General features: G+C 41.1%; 1 protein-coding gene and 1 pseudogene across 1 annotated transcript; one reads left to right on the top strand and one right to left on the bottom strand.

The window, feature by feature from the left end:
• Positions 1 to 958: 958 nt before the first annotated feature.
• Positions 959 to 1,936, bottom strand: LOC137296515 (uncharacterized; annotated as a pseudogene).
• A 405-nt stretch (positions 1,937 to 2,341) lies between these two features.
• On the top strand, positions 2,342 to 8,396 carry LOC137296513 (mucin-1-like). Its single transcript, XM_067828315.1, has 6 exons — positions 2,342 to 2,352; positions 3,060 to 3,128; positions 3,971 to 4,078; positions 4,544 to 4,648; positions 5,812 to 5,868; positions 7,865 to 8,396. The coding sequence occupies exons 1-6, from the start codon at positions 2,342 to 2,344 to the stop codon at positions 8,394 to 8,396; spliced, it is 882 nt and encodes a 293-aa protein (XP_067684416.1).
• The last annotated feature ends 1,662 nt before the right edge of the window (positions 8,397 to 10,058 follow it).

Below are 10,058 nucleotides of genomic sequence, written 5' to 3'. Positions count from 1 at the left end.
AGACCATTGGTAACCCCCGTCTTCATGGGTTCAACGAGCAAGAAAGCCAGCGAGCGAAAATAATTATATAACTAACATAATCAACATCATCAAAATGATGTTTGTTTTTCACTCATTGTGTAACATACTTGTTAAAAGATTTAATTTTATTACAGGTCGAACCGTTTGGCTTCAGAATGAAAATCCAAACGAAATTCTGTGGCCACCGTCACTTTTCCACGGGAGCTGGCGACACATTAATGATACCCATGAACTTTCATTAAGTTAATGACGCGCTAGTTAGAACACGGCGTCATTAAAACGTTAGCACAACAGGATTTGACCCGAACAGTCATTAAGAGCGTGATGCTAAGTTCAAATACGTGTATGAAACCTGGGTTCGATTCCCACATGGGTACAATATGTGCATTACAGCACTGTTCTCCCCTACCGTTATGTTGCTGGAGTATATTGCTGAAAGCGGAGTAAAACCGGGCTTACTCGCCCCTTATATCTAAAACGAAAACATTCACTCCGTGCAAGGGATGTCAAGCGTACGTGCGATGCAGCTTTAAACAACACATGTCAAAAGTGCAAAAGATTATAACCAGACACGATATGAACTTTCAACCATTTTATTACAAACTTTCAGAAGACAGCAATTACAGCTATGCAGAAATTGTACACCGTTGGTAAATTATATAAATACATATTTTTGCATGGTGTTCATTTATGATTTCCATACGTTCAGTCTACAGACACAATTTGGCAAAAACTAAAATATTCTTATGATATAAACACTGCAAACGTATGAGGTATATTGGAACCTATTTCCTCTTCTGGCTTCTTGCATCGCTTGGTCAGCTGCTTATGCTTTGTACCCCTTATCGTTTTTGTAGTTAATGCTCTTGACATATTTTCATCAACCACTGTTCTCTACATGCAAACATCTACCGCTTTGTTTATCAGGCTGGCTGATCTAATTTGTGAATGGCTTCTTCCTCCTCGCCCCCCTCTCTTCCTCCAGCTTCTTCAGTTTCTCCTCCCTCATCTGGAGCTGATGTTCCGCCCTCATCTTCTTCATGAATCGGGACGTTTCTTCTCGTTCTTAACAGGTTTGTGCTTCATTGCTCTGTCCAGTTGTCTCCTCACACATGTGTGAAATAAACGTGTTGTAAGGAAATAACATAAACTCAACACAAAGCCTCTGGATTTGCTGGACAAACCTTAATTGAAGTAAATAAGAGATATGAAGCTAGACCCCTCTTTCAAATTTCACCTGTCCAGTCGAAAAAGATCAGCCTTCTGTCCCTTCTCAGCTGTGTAGAAGCATCGCACTGGGTTATGCTCCAGACGTCGGGGAGCTTCCCCACGGAGTGAGTGAGTTTAGTTTTATGCCGCTCTCGGCAATATTCCAGTCATATGGTGGCGGTCTGTAAATAATCGAGTCGGGACCAGACAGTCCAGTGATCAACAACGAGAGCATCGATCTGCGCAATTGGGAACCGATGACATGTGTCAACCAAGTTAGCGAGTCTGACCACTCGATCCCGTTAGTCGCCTCTTACGACAAGCATAGTCGCCTTTTATGGCAAGCATGGGTTGCTGAAGGTCTATTCCACCCCGGGACCTTCACGGGTCGCTTTGCCACGGGGAACAACTACGTACCAACCCCAGCCATCACCCCCAACCACAACACCAACCCCCTCCCCTCAGGGACAGAGAAAGCCACTCCTTCGCTGGACTGACGGTCGACGACCAAGCCCTCGTCTTTTAGCTGTTGAAGAATCTCCTCCCTTAAGAGACGGGGTGCGGTTTGTCTCACCTGACACTTTGCATAGTACAGCTCACGAGGACAGTTGATCTCGCCCGTCAAAGCCTCTTCGGGAGATGTGTGCTTGAAAGGTATAACTTTGGTAGAAGACCGGAAATGAACACGGCACGAGGACAAACACATTAGCAAACTGGAATCTAAAATCTGTAATAACTTCTAAATATAAATGCACAAGAGCAAATAAACATGTATTTTCAAAAAATTTCAAATAATTCACGTGACACTGCCAAGTGGCTTAGTCAACGCCCGAACAACCCCTAGGCCTAACTGATTAAATAAATTTCACCCAAGTGACTCGTTAGGCCACTTAGATTAGAGACAGCCAAATGCAAATCGCGAAGACCCGAATAAGTTTATTATGTGACGTTTACACGACTATGACGTCATCACAAATGCCGTGACGCATTACACAGTTGTGACGTCACAGAAGACTCACAGCATTTTCTGCTTCACGCAGACAGCGCTTGGAGGGTAGAGTTTGTTTCCAGTAAAGATTCAACAAGACGAGGAGGAATTGTATTCCACGGAATGGATAACGGGTATGTTATTTTTTTTCCTAAAAAATACAAACTGGTTCGTTTGTAGCGTCTGTAAACAATGACTACTTATTAACAAAAACAAATTTCTGACAGATACAGTTGCTAATGTCTAGTTGATCGGCATGAAACTCTGCTGAGTGGAGATCCACAAAGCTTTCGTAACGTTACTATCTGTCGGGACTCTATAGTTTATCAAAGACTCACTAATGCCGTAGCTCTACCACCGTTTGGTGGATCAGGACTGAGGTCCCTCCGTTTGGTAAACTTTACTTGGAACCAAACATTATAAGAAGTGTTAAATGCCCTTAAAATCCACAGCACTGCTGTGTACCTCTTTAACTGGCAGATCCAATATATTTCTGATCAAATGACAACTTCACAACCCTGCATACGATAAGTATATTCGTATGTATATAGTATATTTACCCAGATCAAATAACTGCTGTCCCTGTTTATGTATTTACGCACCTGATTGTATATATTCAAATACATACACAACTTCAGTACTCATTATACAGTTGTACAGACTAATATAAAGACGCCAGCTGGAGAATGTAGGTGTCTTCACGTTGTATTCGTCACTTGACTGGATAATTGCACGTTGTTTATTTTGTCCACTTGATACAGAATACAACATGAAGAACAAACTGATGACATGTACTTGACAACTTATAATTAGGGTCTGATTGACATTGTTTTACCTACAGACAAGACGGATCCCCGCCCCCTACAAGGGATGGGCGTGGCAACCCCAGGAGGGTCATCGGCATCAGGAGGTAGGGGTGCTTGGTTTACTTGCCAAGGGTTGGGTAAAGATTTAATTATCTTTCTGACAAAGAAACACTAAATATTCCCAACAAAAACGGTAAGACCTTCCAATATTAATGCATTTGATAGTTCATATTATGATTCATATAGTACATAGATATTGGATATTGGGGTGTTCCTTGACTTTCTTTGATGCGTATGCATGAACTTCCTTCTTGAACTTATTACAAGTGCAGATATTTAACCTTACATGCACCGATGACTGCTGTAATTATCACTCCTTTTGACATTTTATACTATATTATATTTATTTGAAACTCAAGTGACAATTGTAAATTGTAATTGAAGTAAAAGGTGTCAATATCTGCTTACGAACCTGTCATTGAAAAAAACGAAAATGCACCAAATGCCAGAACGAGTGACAGTATAGTGTTTTAAATCATTTGTACTGGTACAAAGAGAACTATTTGACTACAAATTTCATGTTTTGGCTCCTCCTTTAATTACATTTTTAGGGCACTGAATATTTGAAATATTTGGCTAGGTTGTTTAAGGACTAAAATATTACTGAATCGAAACATATTTTTACATTCTGTTAGGATTTTTAGGATTTATGGATTTTTAAAAGTTGTTATTATTATTTCTTATTCCCTTTCTATGTGTGGGTGGGGTGGGTCTCTAAATTTCCCAAACAGCATGGTAGGAATTCACAAAGTGTGTGTAATGTTACGAGCTATCATCGGTAAATACTTCATATTAGACTTACGAATGATGAGTGCTACGAACGCGTAATGGATCTATCCCCATCTGCTTAACCGTTGTTCACACGTTCACACGTCCATTGGTGTAGAATAAACTACTCGGGGACAGGGCTTCCCCCAGTGGAGACGGTGAGCTCCCCAGAGGACACCCACAGCGGAGGGGCCAGTGCGTCGGAGCCACTCCCAGAGAAACAGGGGTGAGTGGAGTATGGTTGTCTGTTTGAATGGTGGACGGTCGTGGTGGTCTGTGAAGGGGGTAGGTGGAGAGTAGCTGTGGTCTGTTTAAAAGGTGGGTAGTGTCTCTCATGGTCTATGATAGGTTTGGGTGAAGACTAGCTGTGGTCTGTTTGAAGATTGAGCGTCATAGTCTGTGAGAGGGGTGGTTGGAGTGAGAAGGATTCCGTTTGAAGGATGGACGTCATGGTGTGTGACATGGACGGGTGTGTGTCTTTTTGTGGCCTGAATTTTGCATGACGTTTAGCTCAATTTCGGGGTCGGAAGTAACGATTAAGTAAGTTTGTGGCAACCTATAGAAAATCGATTCTGAAGGGAAACTTCGTCTTTTTGAGGTCACCACCGCCATCATCATCCAGAATGGCTTACAATACGTACAAAACAAGAGATTACCAGAATCTGGCGTCACAACGTTCCCTCACTTTCAGCGAGTCCCCCGAGCCTCCAAGCTCCCCGGAACTCCCCGCCCTTAACCAGCAGGAGATCCAGGCCTTCTACAGAGAGTCTCTCCTCGCCATGAAGGCTGCAGAGAGGTTAGTCAAAGGCTCAATGTAAGATAAGGTGGACTCCATACATGTCACGTCAGTCAGTGACAATATTCAAATCAAAGCAATGACGTACGTTACACCGACAAATCACGTGGGCATTCTTTAGAACCTTTTCAGCTGATCAAGCTGCCATTCGATGTTCTGGTTGGCGCCCTTGACTTTGGATGGAAGATAAATCCTTACATTTTCAAAATCAGATAATTTTTCATTTAGAATTACTCGCCCCTATCATTTTCACCAGACGACCTTTCGCATTTTCGAGGATATTAAAGTTTGTTTTGTTTTGTTTTGTTTGTTTGTTTGTTTGTTGTTGTTGTTTTTTTTTTTTTGGGGGGGGGGGTGTTTTTCTTTTAATCTAAAAGCCAAACTCCGGAGTTCCGAAAACATCAAAAGAAGGTCAATGTATATTAAGGACAAAGTGAACATATGAAAACAATGCCAAAACAAATTAGCCATTTCACAAAACAATCATTACATCCTCATCCTTATCATGGGATAGCAGTCTAGTGTGCTCTGTAAAGTTTATACAGTATGTGGTATGTGGTTTATACAGTATGTGGTATGTGGTTTATACAGTATGTGGTATGTGGTTTATACAGTATGTGGTATGTAGTTTATACAGTATGGGGTATGTGGTTTATACAGTATGGGGTAGGTAGTTTATACAGTATGTGGTATGTAGTTTATACAGTATGGGGTATGTGGTTTATACAGTATGGGGTATGTGGTTTATACAGTATGTGGTATGTAGTTTATACAGTATGTGATGTGTAGTTTATACAGTATGTGGTATGTGGTTTATACAGTATGGGGTATGTGGTTTATACAGTATGTGGTATGTAGTTTATACAGTATGGGGTATGTGGTTTATACAGTATGGGGTATGTAGTTTATACAGTATGGGGTATGTGGTTTATACAGTATGGGGTATGTGGTTTATACAGTATGTGGTATGTGGTTTATACAGTATGTGGTATGTAGTTTATACAGTATGTGGTATGTAGTTTATACAGTATGTGGTATGTAGTTTATACAGTATGGGGTATGTAGTTTATACAGTATGGGGTATGTGGTTTATACAGTATGTGGTATGTAGTTTATACAGTATGTGGTATGTAGTTTATACAGTATGGGGTATGTGGTTTCAGTGCAAGGAAACCGGGAACAGCCACCACCCCGGACAATGAGCTGGTGTTCTATGAATCGTAAGTGTTCTAAGACTAATTAAAAAAATGAACTTCCCTCCGCCACTATGTGAGATAATGACTGAGGATAGGCTTTTTTAATGGATACACAACTCGTCAATCAAAGAAGTCATAATTTAGTTCTGGATTAACATACTACATTGGGACAGAGCTTGATTCTATGATGGCTGATTAGGGCCATCGCGTTCTCGCCTTAACATTGGGAGGCGAGAAAGCGATTTCATGAAACGACAAAGCGACAACATGAGACAATCGCTTTGTCGTCTTCGGTTCTCGCAATATCAAATGGATGTTTAAATGAAATGACATATCCAAGTAAGTGTATGATTGTCGTGATAACTACAAGAGGAGAAGAAGACAGATATGCAGTATTGAGATGAACTCACTTTGCTGGTACTAGTCCTTGCCGAATTGTAAGGATCATGTTTGTGCCTATTCTAAAGCACAACCATTTATGGTATAGGTGTGCGAGAAAGCGTGGAGACAGCACTGCAAAGGTTAATGAATAAATAACACTTGGCTGTCCCTTTCTCTGCACTCCTCCCTCGTAATAAACAGTGAACTGTGTCAATATTTTAGTTAAACAACATTTTAATTATTAGGACATACATTTTGCAAAAACCTCACAGTGTTGGTGTGATGTTTTGATTATGATCAGCGTTTCACTGAGTATGTTATGCTTATTAGCTTTCGAGTTACATTGCAATTCATCGGTCCGTTTTTCGAGCCAAACGGACTAACGTCAGGTTTGAAGCTGCCTTTCTGTTAGAACAGATGGAAGTGACACTGACATTGTTCTTTCTCGTTCCCAAAGACATCTTATTAAAAAGTTATATACTAGTCTTGTTATTAAGGGTCAAAGTAGTCATCCTCAGTCAATGGTTTGGTCCTTAGCATTTGTTGTACAGTATGTGCACACAGCATCATTAGAATTATTGCTTTCAAATTAAATTTAATAACATGTTCAGTCGGGACAATCATGTTTGTTTCCTTGTTTCCTTAAAGCGCAAGCTCTGATAGTCAGACCACCACCTCAGAACCAGCCGAATCTAGGTCCGCCATGACAGAGTCTCTCCAAGACAGGTACTTGTGTTGGGTGCAGTTAAAAAGTACATATGTGTGTGATGTAAAACGACGAAAATAGATATCAGAAATTCGTAGACGCATGCCGATTTTAAATGTTATTTTTGGCATAAGCTGTCAAGATTTTATGGTGTTTATCCGACATTCAGTTCGAACCTGCCCCATATATTAGAGGTCATTTGGTTGCCGATTTCAACGCAAAGTTTTGTTGGGGTGAGGGGAGGTGAAATGATTTTTAACGTCGTTCTTAAAAATATTTCGCTCACATGACGACATGCATGCCTGTGTCTGTGTGGCCGTTTGCACAAGCTCATACTTAGGCTGGTATATAGTGCTAGCTCACTGAGATACCAGTTAAGAATGAAGACCCACTCAAGCTTCGAGCCGACCAGTCCTTGTCTTACCCATTAGTGCCGAGCGCCAGCCAGGGACCAACAAGTACCATATTTAGTTACATACCGCTCTCCGGGTGGACGTTTAACCACTACACCACTGAGGCGGCTAGTTTTGTTAAGGTGGTAAATAGATGAACACTTATTCCACTGTTACATGTGTGTGCATTGGATGTTAATTAGAATAAATAAATAATAATAAAAAAATAAATAGTGTTTGCGCTTTTATGTAATGACTCATATTTACGATATAAACTCATGGAAATTAATGAGGGAACACCTGAAAGTATATATGTTTTTTTATTCTTTTCCATAATTTCACATGCAGTGCAAAACAAGACTTGTGAAGAAACCTGGAAAAGATTAAAGGAACACTTGTACTTTCAGCTAGGTGTTCCCTTGTTCGTGACCATGAGTATATTATCCTTGTGCGCCACATTGCTAATTCCAGACCTACATGTAATGACAGTGTATATCACTGACGACATAGCCGTTGTCTATAATACGTTCTCCTACTGCAGGATGTCACTTCGTTCCATCGTGAGTGAGGACTTGAAATGTGAAGATGCACGTGCCACCACACAAACATCCGGTGTCCACTCCTCACCTGCCACCACGCCAACATCAAGTACCAGCATCACACATGGAACAACACAGGTAGCAGATGCTCAAACCTCACGTGCAACGATGCCAGCAGTCGACGACAGCGTCTCGCGTGCACCAGAGGCAGACGACAGCGTCTCACGTGCACCAGCAGCAGACGACAGCGTCTCACGTGCACCTACACCAGCAGCAGATGCCCAAACCTCACGTGTAACGATACCAGCAGTAGATGGCAGCGTCTCACATGCACCAGCAGCAGACGACAGCGTTTCACGTGCACAAGCAGCAGACGACAGCGTCTCACGCGCACCAGCAGCAGATGGCAACGTCTCACGTGCACCTACACCAGCAACAGATGCCCAAAACTCACGTGCAACAACTCCAGCAGGAGATGACAACAAGTCACAAGAATCAGAAAACGAAGGTAAGGGGAGCGTCGATGTTGATTAGCTAATGAGCTAAATTGTATAAATGCTGCCGGACTAAGTCCCCTCTTTTCTTAAACTGAAGGAGATATTTATAGGAAATCAATAACCCTCAAATGTAATAGAAGTTTATGGTAAACTGCAGTAGCCACACTATGATTCACACATATTTGAGACAATATTGGAAACTGGTTGTTCCTTTACATTTGGATAGATTTTCTAGCTGTCGGTGAACGTGAAGTTCCGGGGTAGAATAGGCCTTCAGCAACCCATGATTGCCATAAACGGCGACTATGCTTGTCGTAAGAGGCGACTAACGCGATCGGGAGGTCAGGTTCGCTAACTTGGTTGTCACATGTCATCATTTCCCAGTTGCACAAATCGATGCTCATGCTGTTGGTCAATGGATTGTCTAGTCCCGACTCGATTATTTACAGGCCGCCACCATATGGCTGGAATATTGCTGAGTGCGGCGTAAAACTAAACCCACTCACTCACTTACAAACTCACTAGCTGTCGGAGAAAGACATTGCCGTCCATGGCTCTTTTCCAGATAATGACACAAAGACAGGTAAACTTTATAAACCGGCATAATAAAATTTCAAAGTGAGCTTTTATACTTAAGAACATTTAAAATCAAGCATGAGAAAGAGACAGAAAAGACGGCCACAATAAAATAAGTCTAATAGGAATCGTTGCTGGCCCTGATGCTTTTAAACTGATAACGTAACAGTGTATGTTTTCAAACATTAAATCACTAAATACGCAACAATGCTGGCCTCATCCTGGACACTCAAGCTAAGGATGTAATTGACTTTTTAATATATTTTTTTTGTTCAGTAGATGTTCAGAAATCCCGTGTAAGTGTAAATGCCTAGTATGCAATCACGTATCGGAGGCAGTGGCCACTCCTGCACATCATTTGAATGTGTACTTTGGTGAACGGGAGTTTCTTGAACTGGAAAGGATGTTTTCCAATGATAAGGATGACTCTACCGTTTAGCCACATCATGTGTAATGTTTCCGAGTTACATTTTTGTGGCATTACAATAATATATTGATCAATCAAGTTAAGTAGTTTTCATAATTCAGACACATTTCATGAAAACCTTTCTTTGACTTCCACGCATTACCTTGTAACGTAAATTACAGAAACTGTGAGGTACATTACTTCTCATTGTTTCTACATTAATCGTTTCTGTATAAATCCCCGTTGGATAAAGTAAGCTGCATATTGGAAAATATGTTTTTTAACAAGTGACAAAGCAGCAAACCTGGGTTTAGGTGGGAGAGATTTAGATTTAGAGATGTAAACAGAACCATTTCCAGCGTTGTTAACATCCTCAAAACCACAGCTTATAAGTCATGTTTCCATGGAAACCACAACAAAATATAGTTCATATCTTTATCCAGTCCACTAAAGGCACATCTAGGGATCATCCTTGACATGTGTACCAAGTTTAATGAAGCGAGCATGCATAGTTTGGAAGTTTCACAGCCATGGTCAAGTTTCCATGGAAACCGCAATAAACAAAATCATGTCTGGATTTAACCCCCAAAGTGATCTTAGGATCATGCTTGACATGTGTACCAAGATTGGTTAAGCTGTCACGAATAGTTTAGGAGATATGCTTCGGAGAAAGATGGCGGACGCACGGACGGACTTACGGAACTCTTTTTCTATATC

This window comes from Haliotis asinina, chromosome 9 (genome assembly GCF_037392515.1).
Source record: "Haliotis asinina isolate JCU_RB_2024 chromosome 9, JCU_Hal_asi_v2, whole genome shotgun sequence".
NCBI classification, from domain to species: Eukaryota; Metazoa; Mollusca; class Gastropoda; order Lepetellida; family Haliotidae; genus Haliotis; species Haliotis asinina.
This window is presented reverse-complemented; position numbering and strand designations above follow the sequence as displayed.

Coding starts and splice junctions, on each gene's coding strand:
- LOC137296513 (XM_067828315.1), top strand. Junction 4,649..5,811: donor GCCATGAAGGCTGCAGAGAG/GTTAGTCAAAGG, acceptor ATGTGGTTTCAG/TGCAAGGAAACCGGGAACAG. Junction 5,869..7,864: donor GAGCTGGTGTTCTATGAATC/GTAAGTGTTCTA, acceptor CTCCTACTGCAG/GATGTCACTTCGTTCCATCG.